General features: G+C 37.8%; 1 protein-coding gene across 5 annotated transcripts in view; it reads left to right on the top strand.

Moving 5' to 3' along the window:
- Positions 1–12,550, top strand: part of LOC111867133 (nuclear distribution protein nudE-like 1-B) — a 58,081-nt gene extending 45,531 nt beyond the window's left edge. For 3 of the 5 annotated variants that reach the window (XM_023856673.2, XM_023856674.2, XM_023856675.2), the window contains exons 8-9: positions 851–936; positions 10,620–12,550. In XM_023856673.2, the coding sequence (XP_023712441.1) occupies positions 851–936; positions 10,620–10,680 (147 nt within the window). In that variant the 3' untranslated portion in view covers positions 10,681–12,550. Of the gene's footprint in view, positions 1–850; positions 937–7,873; positions 7,939–10,619 lie in introns of those variants that run through there. The other 2 variants (XR_002843295.2, XM_023856676.2) reach the window with 2 other exon arrangements.
- Positions 12,551–18,392: the final 5,842 nt, after the last annotated feature.

Raw genomic sequence — 18,392 nt, 5'->3', positions numbered from 1 at the left:
CACAGATTATTATGACAAATATCAAGAGGTGTGACGTTGCTTTAATTCCTGCAGTTACTTCTCACTCTTAGAAGAAATTCAATTGAAGTTATCTGAGAACAGAATGCTGAGTAGAATATTTGGGTATAGGATATATGAAATTATGGAATTATTGTCACTCTCCGGCTTTTAACTTGCTCCACTCAAGCCACATAAGCTGAATTACTAGCTCCCACTAATTAATGCTAACCAATTCTCTCTCTAACTTCACCTCAATATTTTCTTAACAGACTCCCTCTTTAACTTGAACTCGATACTTCTTTAACTCACTCTTCTCTCTTCTTGCCCGAATTGTGAAGTTTCAAAGCTTGACATTTAATTTTCAGAATAAGGGGTTTTGTTGGTTTCTTGTTTGGTTTTGCACTCTATGTATTCATTTTCCTTTTATGAGGTATGAATATCAACACAACTACAACTATACATTAAAGAGCAATAAGACAAAAACACATGCAGCTCCAGCAGCAGTAACACACTGGTGAGTCTGATCCATATAGCATGCTTTAGTTTTCAGATTATACATGCTGTTCATTGCATGCAGTTGTAAATGTGTGCTGCAGACTTAGGGGTTTTCAGGGTGAATCTGGCATGGAAAAATTGGTTGTGAATGTGGGGATTGTAAACCAGGGGTTGCCTGTATATTACTTTGTCTTTTAATATTGCATGTACTCTTACCCTCTACTTTTGTTTCTTATAAATCATGTTATTTTTTAATTAAATTCTTGTAACTCAGTCATCTTCCTTAGCTCTTATATTCCAGAACTGAGTTATGTTACACATTTTAAATACTGAATGCTCATTTTTCACATTGCAGGCATTGGAATCAAAACTGGCTTCATGTCGCAATGCATCAAGAGAAAGCCTGCAATCTGGAGACACACCTACCAGAGATGCTTACAGGTATAACTGCTTATATATGGTAGAGATATCTTGCTAACAGTGGCAAACATTTTGGGATAGATGGTCATTGTTTCAATGTATGGCCCGTGTTCGGGATTACAAGTACTCCAATGAACCACTATTTAGAAAATATTCCTCTCAGAAGTATTCAGAAACCAGACATGCAGGAAGTAGTACACATCTTCAGCAGAACATGATCTGAATTAAGTACAGATTAATCCAGCTTCTTCTGCAGCCTGAAATTTTTGCCCAGAAATCGTTCGTTTTTGCAACCAGTGTTTTTTAATATACCTTAATATTATAAGGGAAAATATGTGTGTTGTTACTGTACTGTTATAGCGACCCACTGATTGTGTTACTAATTATAACTAAACCCAATGCTACATCAGAAATATGCCATAGTGCCCCCCTTTTGTTACAATACACTATTGTATGCTTGCATTAAGTCTCCTAGATGGTGTAAAAAAGGTAAAAGCTATCCCTTTAACAGGCCGTGAAGGCCCATAGGGTTGCGAGACGTTGAGGCTCCCACATTTTCTCTTAGACAGTCTGTTCACAGATGGTGATAAGGTTGTCAGCTTTACACACCAGCCACCCTTTTCCCCCCAGGAAGATTCCTGGTACTCATTTCTGTTAGAGGCTGAGTTGACCCCAGGGCCATAGTGCAGCTGGAGGGATTGTGTCAGTTGATAAGATCCACCTCATCGGGACTTGAACTGATGACCTTCTGGCTTGTAGCATAGTCACCCTTTGCCCCCCAGGAAAATTCCTGGTACTCATTTCTGTTAGATGCTCAGTTGACCCCAGGGCCATAGTGCAGCTGGAGGGATTGAGTCAGTTGATAAGATCCACCTCATTGGGACTTGAACTGATGACCTTCTGGCTTGTAGCATAGTCACCCTTTGCCCCCCAGGAAAATTCCTGGTACTCATTTCTGTTAGAAGCTGAGTTGACCCCAGGGCCATAGTGCAGCTGGAGGGATTGAGTCAATTGATAAGATCCACCTCATCGGTACTTGAAATGATGACCTTCTGGCTTGTAGCATAGTGCCTCAACCAGCTACGCTACCATATGCTCCCTCTCCTAGGTGGTGTAGCACAGAATGATACAGCGCACATCTGCATATGGTGGCAAGATTAAGAATGTGTGCAGCTTTACTGTCATGCTTCCTGTTAAGTCCTCGGTGTATGATGCCACTCTTGACATTCACTGATAGGTAGTGTCAGATTAGTGACATTTTATTGCAGATGTTGATTGTAATGTGACTGGTGTGCAGATTATACAGGATGCTGTCACGTTATACAGTATTTCCTTCTTTGAGTCTGTTCTGTCTAGGCAGTAACTCTGAGGTGTTTCTTTGTGCCAGCATTTATTGACATAGAATGTCTTCATGGGCAACTAGCTTCATGGAGCAGAGTTATTCGTGAGATGCTGACAGTCATGCAGCTGATAGGGTTATTAGAAACCTTTTATGCTGTCTGCAGATTCATTGCTGTTCTCACAAGAACATTATTCTGAGCCAGTTAAATCTGTTGCACACTCTGACACTCAGTTTCATTTAAGATCCAATTTAATATTATCCTTTCATTTATGTCTACAGCTTCCAAGAGGCCTTTTTTCTGTAAGGTTTCCAACTGCAGTTTATCTGTATTTCTAATCTTACTGTGTGTGTGCGTGTACATGCTACATTGTGATCTGAGTGTTACTATAAAATTGTTCAGACACTCAGGCAGAAGAAACAGTTACTCCATATGTCAGCCTGGGCTGCACAGATTCAGAGAGGTAGTGACAAGACATGGCACACCAAGATCCTGTGAACATTACAGTCTCTTGAATACTGCCTGAGTAAGTCATTGAACAGCTACTTTGAAGCAAGCAATATGCATTATATGCGAGCCAGTATCTGTTGCCTTATTGAGTTTCAGGAGTTTGTGCTGCTATTTTTGAAAGCTGGTCTCCTGTGCACGTTTTCTGAAGAATTTTCAAGAATAATATTCATGACTAGCAATGATTTTGTCCAGTTTATCTTCAGTTCACCCAGTATATTGATTTGGCTCTTCTTTGTCCAGTATGAACCATATCTATATAAAATTTATTTATAATTGTAGGAATAGTTTTCTCTGTCTGGAACATCTTGAGATTTATACCATAATCTTCTCCTTAATTTTCTTACACAACTACTTTTTACACAGGTATTATGCATGAACAATTGTTCAAGTGTGTACCGCACATGTGGCATTTTGACATGAGAAGCAATCTGACTGACTGTGTAAGTATAGTAGCAGGCTCTTGGGTCTACAGTTTGCTAGCTGGCTTTGTGGTAACTAGTAATGATCCAGTGACAGTATTGAAGAGACATTGTAATGTGTATAGGCTCTTGGTTTGTCTTTTCCTCTGCTACTTACTTCTTTCTTATATCCATATATCCTCTGCAGCACTATTCTCAGATACCCTCTTCCCTTAAGATGAGGGACCAAGTTTCACACTCACATGAAACTAACTGTGCAGTAGAGTCTTCTTTTGAGAAACTAAGGAATCTGTTAGTCATTAAATTCACTACCTTTATGGAACTTTTAGGTTCATTACCATGTTCAGTAGAACATGCCATTTGAGTCAGATGAATTCCACATCCTTACATTCTCTTTCTTTAAGATTAATTTTAATATTATTTTCCCATCCACATTTTCCAACTGCAGTGCATGCTACATGTCCTGGCCATCTCATCATCCTTTAGTTTTTCCTCTCCTGAAATAATATGTGAACAGTATAGATTATAGACCACTTTTATTATGCAATTTTGTCCAGCCTTTTGTTCCGTAGCACCTTGCTCTTAAACATGATCACTGTGTTATTCTTTGAGTGTAAGAGATAATTTTCTGCTCCATGTAGAACAGCGGGTAAAATTATGCTACTGTATATTTTAATGTTTTGAGGCAAGAGAAGGGAAGACAGTTCTGATTTGAATGACAGCAAGCATTCCCAAAATGTTATCTGGTCTACATTTGTTGTGAACATAATTTCTTATTGATTTTCCCAAATATTTGGTCTTTGCCACAGTTTCCAAATGATTCATTGCTCTGTATCATAGTTCCAAAAAGTATTTATTGCCTCTTTGGTGATGAGGCATGAACTAATACTAACTTTTTTGTACAGAAAGCAGTGTTGCTGTTGAACAGTATACCTTTTTATCCCAGAACACTGTCTTCAGGTAAAGTTTTTGCCTCCCAGCATCTCAGCTATAATATAGCATATGGATGAAGGTGTGCTTGTTTCAGTGAATGGTAATTTTGTTTGAGATAATATTGTTATGACATCCTGGGGAAAACTGAGAATACTCGATCAAGTTGTCTCAGTGTTGGCTTCACTGAAACCCATAAGACTTGTTCAATGATGGAGGAAATTCTTACAGATCAAAATAAAAATGATTTTCAGGGTAAATTGACCTGAAGTTTCTGGTTTGGTGATTGTTTTGAAAGGATTTGTAAATGTCATTGAAGAAGACATTGAGGAATGGCTGGAAAGCAGGTCTGGCTTTCAGTACAAGACCGATGCAGCTATTGCTGCTGCAAGACTGGGATGAGGGTGAGAGGTGAGAGTCAAGGGGAAGGACACACTGATCTTTTTAATTGTAGTGGAGCAGTACACAGTGCTGAGACTTCACTAGACTGCATGAGTCATTGAGGCTTTCAGCAGGCTCAAGGGAAACTGAAACTGTTGTAGGAAAATGTCTAAACAACTTACTGAAACAGGTGAACATTACAGTATATAGAGGGTGGATAAAATATGGAAACACTGAAAAATTGAGGAATAGAATTTCTGTTAGCTACATCAAAAGAACTTCAGTTGGCAACACTCTGTAGTGCTTGTGTAAGCGCATTAGTGATTGTGTTGAGTAACAGTTCGTGTGAAAGAATCAGAAAATGGGAGACTTGTCTGATTTTGAAAGAGGACAGATCATTCGTTCATGTTCAGCTGGAGAATCTCTGATAAAAACTGCCACATTATTAGGTGTATTAAGAACGACAGTTTCTAGGGTTATGCCAGCATACACAAATCATGGGAAGACAGCGAAGAGGAACAGTGGGCAAGAATCAAGTTGTACATTGAGAAAGGCTGTTTTGAAACATTACGAACTACTGCAGCACAGGTGAGAGCAGAACTGAATATTCATCTTTGAAGACCATTTCTACAAGAACTGTCTGATATATGAGTTTCACAAATCCGTGGTAAGGCTGCAATTGCTGAACCTGTTGATTACTGAAGGTAATGCTCAGATGCATAAAACACATACATCAGAGAACTGGAAACACATGCATGATATGGTCAGATGAGTCATCCTTCACACTGTTCCCTACACTGGGAAGGGTTTACATTTGGAGAACACCTAAGGAAGCCTACAATCTGGAATACCTGGTTCCAACAGTGAAACATCAGGCAGGTTCTGTGATGATTTGGGCAGCAATGTCATGGTACAATATTCTTTTGGTCCCATTGTCACCCTTCATGTCCAAATTACTGCTAGGGAGTACATGAACAGTTTGGGTAATCTGGTGCATCCCATGATCCAGATGTTATTTATGAATGACGTAGTTTTCCAAGATGATGATGCTCCCATTCACACAGCTGGAACTGTTGAGTCATGGTTTGAAGAGCATGAAAGTGAATTTCTTCATCTTCCCTGGCAAGTACAATTATCAGATTTGAACATCATTTAACCACTCTGGTCAGTTTGGGAGTCTAGAGTGAGGAACAGATTCCCACCTCCAACTTCTCTAAAGCAACTTGAAGATGTTCTTCAAGAAGAATGGTAAAGTAAGTAAAGTAAAGCTATCCCTGTAACAGGCCGTGAAGGCCCATAGGGTTGTGAGACGTTGAGAGTCCCACATTATCTAGACAGTCGGCTCAAAGATGGCGGTAAGGTCAGCCTTACACGCCGGCCGCGCTTTACTCCCCAGGAACATTATTTAATTAATTCCTGGTACTCATTTCTGTTAGAGGCTGAGTCAACCCCAGGGCCATAGTGTGGCTGGTAGGATTAGGTCAATTGAAAAAAATCCAATGACGTCGTTGGGACTTGGACTCCCCCGACCATCTGGTTTGTAGCATAGTGCCTCAACCAACTATGCTACCGCGTGTCCCTCAAGAAGAATTGTATAATGTGCTAACTAGAGACTGAAGGCACAATAGATCACTGTTGTTGTGTTGCAAGGGCCAAGAAAGCCCACCCCTTATACATGCATAACTAGAGACTGTTCAAAACTTGGTTTGAGTCCATTCCAAGAAGAATTGCGGCTGTATTCAAGGCAAAAAGAGGTCCAGTACCATAGTAATAAAGAAATGTGTACAGTATCTGTAGTGTTTCCAGGTTTTTTGTCTAAACCTAGTATATAAAAACTGATTGAGTGTAATTTGTGTTGTGTAGTAATGACAAAATACAATGTGTCTAGGATTATCTGTGAATATCAGTTATTCATGCATCTTCTCCTCTTCATTGGCCCAGGTAACAGATTTGATTGTACATTAGTTACTTACTCACTCGTGGAGCTGAGCCCTTCTGGAGGAGCTGCCAATTCTGCAGCTACTCAAGAAAATCCCAGCAATTTATGGAACCCGAAGGTTCATTACCGTGTTCACAAGAGCCCTCCATTGGTCCCTATCCTGAGCCAGGTCAATCCAATCCATACCATCCCATCCTACCCCTCTATGATCCATTTTAATATTGTCCACCCACCTATGCCTTGGTCTTCCCAGTAGTCTCTTTCCTTCTGGCTTTCCCACCAATATCCTATATGCATTCCTTGTCTCCCCCGTTTGTGCTACATGCCCTGCCCACCTCATCCTCCTTGATTTGATCATTCTAAATATACTTGGAGAAGTGTACAAGTTATGAAGCTCCTCATTATGCAGTTTTCTCCAACCTCCTGTCACTTCATCTCTCTTCGGTCCAAATATTCTCCTCAATACCCTGTTCTCAAACACCCTCAGTCTGTGCTCCTCCCTTAATACCAATATAGAACCACAGGCAAAATTATAGTTTTGTATATTCCAATTTTTATGTGTGTGGACAGCAGACGAAAAGAGAAAAGGTTCTGGACTGAATGGTAGCAAGCATTACCTGAGTTCAATCTCCTCTTAATTTCCTCCTGAATCAGGTTTCGATCTGTTATCGTTGTTCCCAAATATCTGAACTGTGCCACATTTTCAGAACATCTGTTTCCTATCTTTATGTCATGATTTTGCCCTGCACTTTGGTGACGAGACAGCAACATATACTTAGTTTTCTCTGTGTTTACTTCTAGACCAACCTCTTTACTTGCATCAATTAAAATTTGTGTGTTTTTCTTTATGGTATCTACATTATCACCCAGTAGATTCACATCATCGGTGTAGGCCAACAGCTGATGTGTCCCGTTTAATTTCAGTCCCACCTGGTTTCCCTGGACGTTTCTAATGGCATATTCTAAAGCAAAGTTGAAAAGGAGTGGCGATAAAGCATCTCCTTGTTTTAGACTATTATGGACTTTACTATATGTTTTGTTTAAACACATTTTAATCAACCTAACTAGTTTCATGGGCATCCCAAACTCTATCAGAATATTGTGCAGTTGTGGACAGCCGACAAGGGGTGGTCCTCCAGCTAGAGGGTTGGGCATGAGGCTAGCAACTCCTCAGTATAAAAAATAATTATGTTAGGCAAATGTTGATTTTACATATTTTATATTATATCTTGACTCTCAAAGATGTTAGGTCTCTAAAAGACTTAAAGGATTTAATTTTGAATTTATAAGTAGAAAACAGACTGTGAGGAAGAGAAACGCTGTTTGAGGCAGAGAAATTTTCATTCTGAAGCTTTTTATTTATTTTTAATTTTAAGGACTTATTTCAGTAAATAAACAAAACATTTCTGGAACCATCTCTTATTTCTTTCCTTTTTCAGGTAGTTGAAATTGATGACGTTTCTTACACTTTTAACCACTGACAAGCGTGTTGAACATTTTTAAGGTAATTTCAGACGACAGACAGTAACACTTCATTTAGTTACTGGTACTAGTTTGTAGCAGTATTTTTTAAATAATTTTGAGTAAAAAAGTGTGCTCTGTATAACAAAAAATGAGTTGGATTAATTTCTATCTTTAGAGTGCTCAATATATTCGGTGTGTGGAGTGTGATTGAGTAGTAAGAGTGCATTACCACATAGTGCCTGTTTGCAGTTTGAGAGGTGATCCCAGCACTGGAGCAAGTGTGTATGCCTTGAAGGATTGTATTTCAGAAGGGATTAGCATCTTATCCCTGTAAGAACAGTTTTTAGCTTTCAGAAATTCATTCTGTATAGATTTTGATGAAGTTTTGTATTTGCCATAGCTGGTTGTTCCAAAAAGACATGCCTATCTCATTCTTTCAGTGTTAGTGGGTGATTGACTGTACCCAATCAGTAAAGAACCCACAGCAATGAAAGATTTAGTGTTCATTCCAAGCCTTGTTCTTTGCAGTATTTACCACTAAGCAGTAACAAATGGCTTTTATGTTTAGGAGGTGCTGGCTCTCCAATTTTAGATTTGTTGTAGTTTTCTGCAGTTCTCCTTTGCCATGTGTTCCTTAACCATTAATTATGTGTGAATATGAAGCAGACGAGAACACTTTCTAGTGAATGGATTAAAATTATGTATTATGGATGCAGCCCTGGTGGACCAAATTTTGTTCAAATTCATGCTATTCCCATTCACATATTATAAATAAGAGGATATTTCCAATCACAAACTTGTATTACAAATATTGTTATTACAACAATCCTTGCATATTGCACAGTTACTGATCTGTCAGCACAGGTGGTGGGAGAAACAAGTGAACTATAAATGAATAACTTTTTACAAGATGTTCAAGTCCTCTGATATGAACTATTGGATTGATAACAGTATGTGCTAGTGAGGTCAGTTGTATATGTGACGTTTTTCTCAGTCTCTCAGTGACAACTCACTAAGTGAAGATGATGCTAGTAAACCCATGTTCATGTGGTTTAGAGATGATAAAGCCTCAAATCCAAACAAGTAAAGACAGAAATCATCACATTTTTTATGTTCTGTAACTCATGAAGTAACATAACATAAATCTTCACCCAGTATGACATTATTTACATTAGTGAAGTAACAAAACCAAGTCCATATGTTACTCTTCTTTATTGTTAGCACACAGACCAGTGTCTAAGCTCATTATCTGTCTGCAACTTCTTGCATAACATAGTTACTGAAGCTTAAGGATATAGCATTTGTGGTGACAAAAGACCCACTTAACATAAACAATAGCTAACTGACAATAAAACAAACTACTGTAATAAGGTTATACAGTATATATTACTAGAAGTTACAAACATCCACCTATAGCTTTACACTTAATAGGTCCATTTGTGATACTAGTATTTCTTCTAGCAGTTTATGGATCAGCTGTGAATCAGTTTTGTATCTCATGTATGAGGGTAAGTCAATAAGTAAGTTACAAATGGATACAGAACTTAAACAAATAAGAGTACTGATTTGAAAAATGATTTTTTTCTCAGTATAATCTCCCTGTACATTGAGGCACTTGTCCCATTGTTTCACAAGCCTCTGAAAACCAGCAGCATAAAATTCTTTGGGCCGCTGTTGGAACCGGGCGTGTTCACACAGCATGACCTACCTCATAATGCATGACAGGTTAGGTTTTCACAAAGTCTGTGCATGATGGGTGCCATGCATGCTGACCCCACAACACAAAATGCAAAAATTGGGTCTGGCTTTACAGCATCTCAGTCACTACCACGATGAAGGACACGGTATGCTAGCCCGAATTGTCACAAGTGATGAGTCTTGGGTTCACCATTACTAGCCCAAGAGAAAGCATGTGTCAATGCTGTGGAAACATCCTGTGTCGCCTTGAGGCTGGAATGCGGTGAGCAGTATGCCTTCGTGATCCCAGAAGACTGTGAGCATCACTTTCCTGTAGGATGGTGTCACCTTAAACTTTTTTTTTGGCAGGCGACGTGGGATGTTTCCACTGCATTGGTGCACACTTTGTCTCGGGCTGGTAATAGTGAACACAAGACTCATCACCTGTGACAATTTGGGCTAGCATATTGTGTCCTTCATCATGGTAGCAATTGAGATGCTGTAATACCAGACCCATTCTTTGCATTTTGTGTTGTGTGATCAGCATGCATGGCACCCATCATGCACAGACTTTGTGAAAACCTAACCTGTCATGCATTATGAGGTAGGCCATGCCGTGTGAACATGCCTGGTTCCGACAGCAGCCCAAAGAATTTTATGCTGCTGGTTTTCAGGGGCTTGTGAAACGATGGGACAGGTGCCTCAATGTACAGGGAGATTATGTTCAGAAATAAAAAGTATTTTTCAAATGAGTACTCTTATTTAAGTTCTATATCCATTTGTAACTTACTTGTTGACTTACCTACATATAATGATCTTACCATGGCGTTCACAATGCTACCTAGTAACAGTATAAACATTATGTCTACCATTGAGGAAATAACACCACCAAATATTAATCACCGTTTTCAGGTTTAGTAAAAATGTGTCGTGTTTCATATTGTATTATTTAACCCCCCCCCCACACCAAGTGGCTTGTTGGGCTGCAATCAGCGAACATGCTACAGAAATGTATTCTTTAAAACTTATGAAATTTTTTTCTAGGGGAAGGCGACTCAATCGTGGCACATCATCCCCATCAATCCATGGCTACTTACGGGCCTAATTGCAAGAATTCATCCATCATCACTGCATATTTTAACCACTCTCTGCTGCTTTTTGTAGCTGGCACAGTAGTAAAACATGTGGAGCAGTGCCTTTTTTATTGCTGTCATTGACAAAAATGGTTCTGGAGTCCAGTAATGTGTACTTGATATTTGTAAGAGACAGTATTAGGTTGCATAATTATGTGTGCTTATGATTTCTTTTAGAAGCTGTAAGGCATAGGTTACTAAATAATAACATTATGACTCACATAAAAAATGTTATCCTTATATGAGATTATAGGAGGGTGATGTTTAAGTAGGGAAAGTGCTGAATATTAAAATAAAAATGTAATATTTAATGTGAATGAAATTGTTTTATAAAATAATGTGTAAATTGAGCTTAGGGCAGTTTAGCACCATTCGTTCTAAACACTTTGTTTGTATTTTCACTAGAAAGTCTTCAGAAAAACCTTTGTTATGTTGCATTTGCTGGTCTTCCCAGTGTAGTGTATTTTCTTCAGTTCTTATTTCCTAGAGTGTTCTTCCATAATGTAGAAATTTCCCTTCATGTAATCAGTGCAGAAAATTGTCTTAATATTAAGCACTTCTTGAGCACTTTTCTCAACCAGTAGTGTCAATGGAATATGTGATAGTGTATCTCAGAATCAGAGCTGACTAGTTTTGTATGTTATTTTCCGAGCATAATGCAAGTCTAAGGTAATAAGTTTTACACATCTCTGCTGTGCAGCAGGAAATAGCTGTAAATGTTAAAGACTGTGGTTTCCATATGTCTTTGAACTACCATGATCATAAAAATGAATACTTATTTTCAACACAAAATAGTTATTTTAAAATTATTTATTTTATCTTTAAGGGTGTTATCTGTAATTTTTAAAACTTACAGTCAATCCAGAAACACTCTCTGAATGCCAGTTTTAACCATAAGCCCTGCTTTCCCAGACATGGTTCCTGCAGAGCCTCTAACATAAAGGATGAGGCAGACAGCATATCATACTCATGATATTTACACACTGGTATTAAATGGAATGTGTCATGTCCATTGTTTTGATACATTTCAAAATCTTTCAGTTAAATTTAATACAAGCCTACAATAGTATGCTTGATTTATATCAGGCATGAACAATTTAAAATTAAATGTTTTAGGTTCTTGTTTTATGAAAATCAGGTTGACTGCTGTAAAATCTGAAGCTTGAGCAGCAGCTAAAGTTAATACAATTTTCTCGAGCTGTAGGCCATGTCAGTTGATTAATTCTTTGGTGACATATGACATTTATAAGGAAACTTCCTGTGTGGTTGATGGGACATTTAAATAATCTCACCCCAGAAATGCAACTTTTACTAAAGAAAGATTTAGGCAATTTAAAGGCAAACAGTTGACAGTGTATTGAGAAAAGAATGTAGAATTAGATTATAGACAATGCACAGGGTAATATAAGTACTTACACCCCATAAACATTATATTTTGAGGAAGTGCCAAATTTGGGGGGGATTACACTGTATTTGTAAAAGAACATAAAATTTGGTTATAAGGATTGCACTTTAAGAGAATTTTGAAAGAGTATTAAAATATTTTTGATTACCTTAGAAAAGAAATTATATATGATAAGCTTCTAAGCAGTCCTCTAAACACAGCCTGACATTACACCACGGGCTACAAAATCTTGTCTTTCTATATTTTTGTTGGCTCTGTGCGTCTCCTCTGTGGTGTACACTCTTTTCTCCAGATGGAACTTTGTGAGTGAAATATTTCTCAGTTTTGTAATGATCTGTTGCATGGTGATCAGTTTGTAATGCATGTGTCTTCGATTTTCAGATTTTTTGTGGACACCACTGGGGGCACATGGTAGCATAGTCATTTGAGGTATTATGTTACAAGCCGAAAGATCATGGGCTCGATTCCCAATGAGGTCATTGGGGTTTTTCAATTGACTTAATCCTTTCAGCCGCACTGTGGTCCTGCAGTCAACTGAGCCTCTAACAGAAATGAGTACCAGGAATCTTCCTGGGATAAAGGGCAGCCACATTTAATGCTGACAACCTCACTACCATCTGTTGCCAATTGTCTAGAAAATGTAGGAGCTTTGGTGTCTCACAACCCTATGGGCCTCCACAGCCTGTTACAGGTACAGCTTTATGTTCTTATGTAGTGATCAACTACTTATATTCAAAGTCACAGGTTTAGGGGATTCTCCATCAGTTTACTAACGCTGTTGAATACAGTTTCTAGTTTTGTGCCTTTAAATCATCCCAGAGTTCAGTGATATGACATTTAGGAATCTTCTGAATAATTTCATATACTGCTTATTATGCATGTTCATTCTTACTAGAAGATACGTGTATATTTGCAGTAGCTGTCTTTAGGTCGGTACCTTCCCCTACTTATTATAGTCAGTGATAGGCTTTTGTTTCTCTTTCAGTTCAATATCCTGATGAGAAGTCTTTAGGCGTTCCCTTTATCATGCACTTCATCACTGTCACCACCCCATAATGATGGGCAGTTACTTCTGTCCTTTTCAGTTTCACATCTTTGATGGTTTTAGGCCACCCTTTCTCTTTATCCCAATGCAATTCATGCCCTTGTGTTCAGCAGCCTGGTGACAACTGGAGAGTTGTAAAAATTACCCAGCCAAGCTGTATGGCCCTCTGTCAAGGGTTCCACCAAATGTAGAACAGTGGATGATGATTTGTTATGAGGGGAAAAATATGTCTTTACCTGTATGTACTGCTGAGACACCAAAAATATCCTGGATTCACATAATTCAGAAGTCTTCTTTCATTCTGTAAAATTTGGCTGATTTTAGAGGTAAATATTGTTTGAAGGAAAATTGCCTTTTTGTATTGGAAGGAATGAGTTCTGAAGCTTGTAGTCTAAGTATGACAGGACTGGAAAAGTATAGATTTTTTGCAGCACCTTCATAATGTGTCTCTGTGTTTGAAAAATGTAGGGATTTCACTATTACTTCATACCTATCCCATAATATCATGCCACTATAGCCTAGTGCTGATAGATTTTTCCTGGGAAAATATGTTCAGAGAGTGGGCTTTTGAATGATCCTTATTAGCAGAAACAAACCATGCAAAACATACATTTAATTTCCTGTTATTGGTTTTCACTACCTTATAAAGAATAACAATAATTATCCATGTCTTTCCGGGTAAAGCTGCTACTCTAGTCATTGTCACCACGGGATTTGACCTTTGCCTTGCCCCTCCAAGTCACTTTCCTCATTATCTGCAGTAGCATCAGCAACTGCAATGTCATCTTCATCAGTTTCACCATTGCTCTCATTCTGTACTACTCTCCCTAATTAGACACTCAGCTGAATCAGTTAGAATGTCCAAAACCTTTCCCTCACCCAAACTTAAAACTCAGGGAATCCAAGTCAACACAATGTTCAAATTACAGAAGGGAAATACACTGCTACCAAATATTTTGATATATATTGAAACAAATGCCGAAATTATAACATAAATGATGTTGCAATGAGCCATGAGTTGGCAGCACAGAACATATATGTTCAAGATTTGGCAAACTGTCACTGCAAGCAAAGAAATGACACACCTTTAGAAGCATAAATTGAGAATTATTGTGAAGAACAAAGAAATATTATTACACCTATATAAAGCCAGGAAAAAGCCACCAGGATAAATTTATGATAGCAAAAGCAACAACAAACACAGCACTGAAAGTACTTGGATTTTTTAACTTGTGGCCATTAAACATATATTAGTCAAGCAAATAGTAATAACTGAAGCAGGAATAGATATATACCAACAGCATGAAGGAAGCTATATCATTAGATTCCAAGTAAACAGCAGAGACATGGCATATGAAAGATTATGTGTATACAGAATAGGTCAGTGCTTTTTACTGATGGTGGCAGCATATGACAGGCAAGGCAGTCAGTAAGCCATACTGGGGTCAGTATTAAAGGGTTAGAAATGAGTGATGTTTCAGGCACCATTTCAGTGCTCATCAGGATTTGATGTGATACTGGATCAAAACCATCCCATCTGTATACCAAACTGTGGCCCATGACCAAAACTGCAAGGGCTAGTGGGCTGAGTCATGGTTTTGCATGACTTTTGTTGTTTGTTCTGGATTAGTATATCTATGTATTGCTTTATCCTATTAGGCACTGGGTAGCAGGACTCACTGAGATTGAAACTCCTGTCCCTTTTAAAGTTTATAAGGTTCAGCCTTCTTTATCAAGCAGTCCATGTATTCTAGTGCTTTTATCTAGTGTGGAAGTCACATGCCCTATTTCAAATCTGTTCTCTGACATCACTGACTTCTCTGCCTGGCCCAGGCATTTGTGTTTCCAGTATTTCACACGTCTGGTCTCAACTGATTCTGCCCCTCTGTCCCACATATACCTTGATGCACTCACCTGGAATGCAATGTATACCTGTGACTTTTAGTCAGTTTGTTTACAGGTCTAAGGTTGTGGGTTCAAGTCCTGATGAGGTCATTGAATTTTTTCAATTGACCTAATCCTTCCAGCCGCACTATGGCCCTGGGGTCGACTTAGCCTCTAACAGGAATATTCTTGGGGGTAAAGGGTGGCCAGCATGTAAGGCTGACAACCTTGCCTCCATCTGTGAGCTGATTGTCTAGAAAATGTGGGAACCTCAACATCTCACGACCCTATGGGCCTTCACAGCCTGTTACAGGTATACCTTTTTACTTTAAGCATATGGATAGTTTTATTCATGGGAATGTGAATTGTTGTAATACTGTATTTGGTGAGAAGCCTCCTGATCTTATTGGAGACAGATACACACACTGTAGACCTCTGCCTTCACACAAAGTCTGAACACTACCCATCACACAGACATGCTGTGCTAAACACTCTCATTCAGCAGCCCAAAACTGTATGCCGTGATGATAGCCTGGACATGGTAATCATCCACCTGAAGAAGACCTTCTGATGTAATGAATACAGCAACCGTAATCTTGCTTCTACTCCAAAACAAAGGTCTCAAAGAGGAGGACAAAGTGGCAGGCATAATGATAATACTGGATCAAAGCTGTGTGTTGATATATGTGTGTGATTAATTGAATCCAGTGTCACATTAGATCCTGATAATGTTGACAGAGATGATACCTGAAATGTCAGTCTTTTTAACCAACCAGTGTGGTTGATACCCTAAGACGATTTTAAGATTGACTGCTACTGATCAGTAGTAGTTTCAAATGAAAGAACATTAATCACGTCAGTGTACAGAATATGATGAATATAAGTATTCAGCATCTGGAAACCCAGAAATAAAGGTATCCATGGTTATGTAATCTTTTTTTTTAATTATTTTCATTGGACATACTTGTGTAATGTCAAATGAAATGAACTGGGAAGCAAATCTAAATATGCTTTCAACAAAGAAATACTGCAATAGAGAAATGTACATTTTCTACATTATCCAGACATGGAATGCTGCATAGATTTGTGCATAACTTAGTAGAAAACTGTCTAATGTAATGTAACGTTTCGTTTAGTAAAGAATTTTATGGTTACCTGAATTATGTGTAAATCCTTGGCAAGGCAACTTTTTTTCACAAAAATGAAAAATAAAGTACAGTAAAATTGTATTTATTTCTGTCAGGACAACTTTAATATTGATAAACCATACATTAATTATCTCCTATATATTTCAGTCTTTTGGCCATCTTTGGGTATGCACATACACTGTTGGTCAGTGTTTGCAGTGGGTATATTTTGTGATTTTTTTTTATTTATTTATTATTACCTCAAGCAATCCGTACAGGCAAGACAGTCACCACAGATACAGAAGCAGTCCATTTATATATATATATACTAAAATAAGATATAAAATGAAAAGTAAAATATAACAAATAGATAAAATATTATGATAAAAGCAGCTGTAACTCACAACTTTGTCAACTTACATACAACAAATGAACAATTTTCGAGTCACAACAGTGATGTACAGATACAAAATACGCCCATAAGTACATGTTATCACAATTACACCAATATGAATTTCATTCAGAATAAACCTTAACTATAGATTTATAGACCATTCCAGGTATTCATTTATTGAATAGAAAGATTCCCTTAAAAGGAAATTTTTAGTGACTAATCTAAATTTCTTAACATCAGTTGATAATTTTCTTATGTTCCATGGTAAATGATTAAATATTACTATACCCATATAATAAACACCCTTTTTGTACTTGGTCAGCTTTACAGATGGTAAGTGTAAGCTGAAACTCTGTTGTGTATTTATAATATACATTTCAGTATTAATCACAAATTGGTGCATATTTTTCACTACCAATAGCAATAAAGAGAATATATATTGGGAATAAAAAGGCAGTATATTTAAACGTTTAAAACATCCTCAACAAGATGCTTTAGGATTTGCATTCATAATAATTCTTATAATTCCTTTTTGAACTATAAAAATATTTTTACTATTTACAGCATTTCCCCAGAAGACAATTCCATATGCCATAATAGAATGAACATACGCATAATATACAATTTTTAAATCATCAATTGTTAGAAGTAATTTAACAGATCTAATAACAAAACAAGCAGAGTTTAATTTCTTACTCGTTTTGTTTATATGTCCTTGCCAAGATAACGTCGAATCCAGTGTCACTCCTAGAAAGTCAGTGCAATGGGTACTATTTATTTGAGTATTTATATACCTTATTGGCGAGTTATCAGTTTGACTCATTTTTATTTTAAAATACATACGTGTTTTATTAACATTCAAGGTCAAAAAATTCGCTTGAAACTAATGCATTATTTTCCCAAAGACAATATTAAAATTTTCTTTAAGCTGCCTATAATCAGGAGCAGTTAATATTAAGTTAATATCATCCGCGAATAAAGTAGGTTTTGATATGTCACTTATTATAGCTGGTAAATCATTTATATACAATAAAGAAATAACGGTCCAAGTGTTGTCAATTTGATTGTAGTTTAAATTTTAGATCTGAAAATTAAGTTCAGTTCGAAGTCCTCACCTCCGTCTAGTGCCAATGTCAAGAATGGTGGATCTATACCTCTTCATGGCATAATGCTTAATTAATTAAGCACAGAGACAACTCTGCTTTTGTGTTGCACATGGTAAAAGGATATTGGGTATGCTGCAGTGCGTGTGATACAGGTCAATGTTTGGAGGACTGCTTTGAAGCTTGCAATACAAAACTTAATTATTAAGGTAATGAATAACCATTATTTCTAAATACGAGGGTTGGAACTTTAATAGTGGCAACACGGCTGTAGAAACGCCATGCAATGGAACCAAATAATGTCGCTTATACCACATGTTAGTTACAGACCTACCTTACCTCAGAGCAAATGGACTCTCCCTTCCCATATCATGCGCATGCGCAGTGACGAGAAGAACAAAGCCTCATGTTAGCTGGCGGTCTAATGTAGTGTTGTCACGATGTTTTTGAAATAGGAACAATGGAGTTGGATAAAGATTGAATGATCCAGAGGCCATACAGCACAACAGTGTCATCAAGGTCTTCAAGAGGCTTGCTGGGAATCTGCAGTGCCTTAGAGAACAGTGGCAAAGTTGGTAAAAGCCTTCAACGAGGGACGCCAAAATGTGGCAGACATGTGTCGGCCACGTCATCCTAGTGTCAGTGAAGAAGTGTATGCTCTTTCCACGTTACTGGAGAGTGATCAACGCCATACGATTCGTGAGCTGGCCCGAGAGACAGGATTAG

This window comes from Cryptotermes secundus, unplaced genomic scaffold (assembly GCF_002891405.2).
Source record: "Cryptotermes secundus unplaced genomic scaffold, Csec_1.0 scaffold443, whole genome shotgun sequence".
Classification (NCBI taxonomy): domain Eukaryota; kingdom Metazoa; phylum Arthropoda; class Insecta; order Blattodea; family Kalotermitidae; genus Cryptotermes; species Cryptotermes secundus.
Note: the sequence above shows the minus strand (reverse complement) of the source record. Positions and strands in the feature narration are given on the sequence as shown.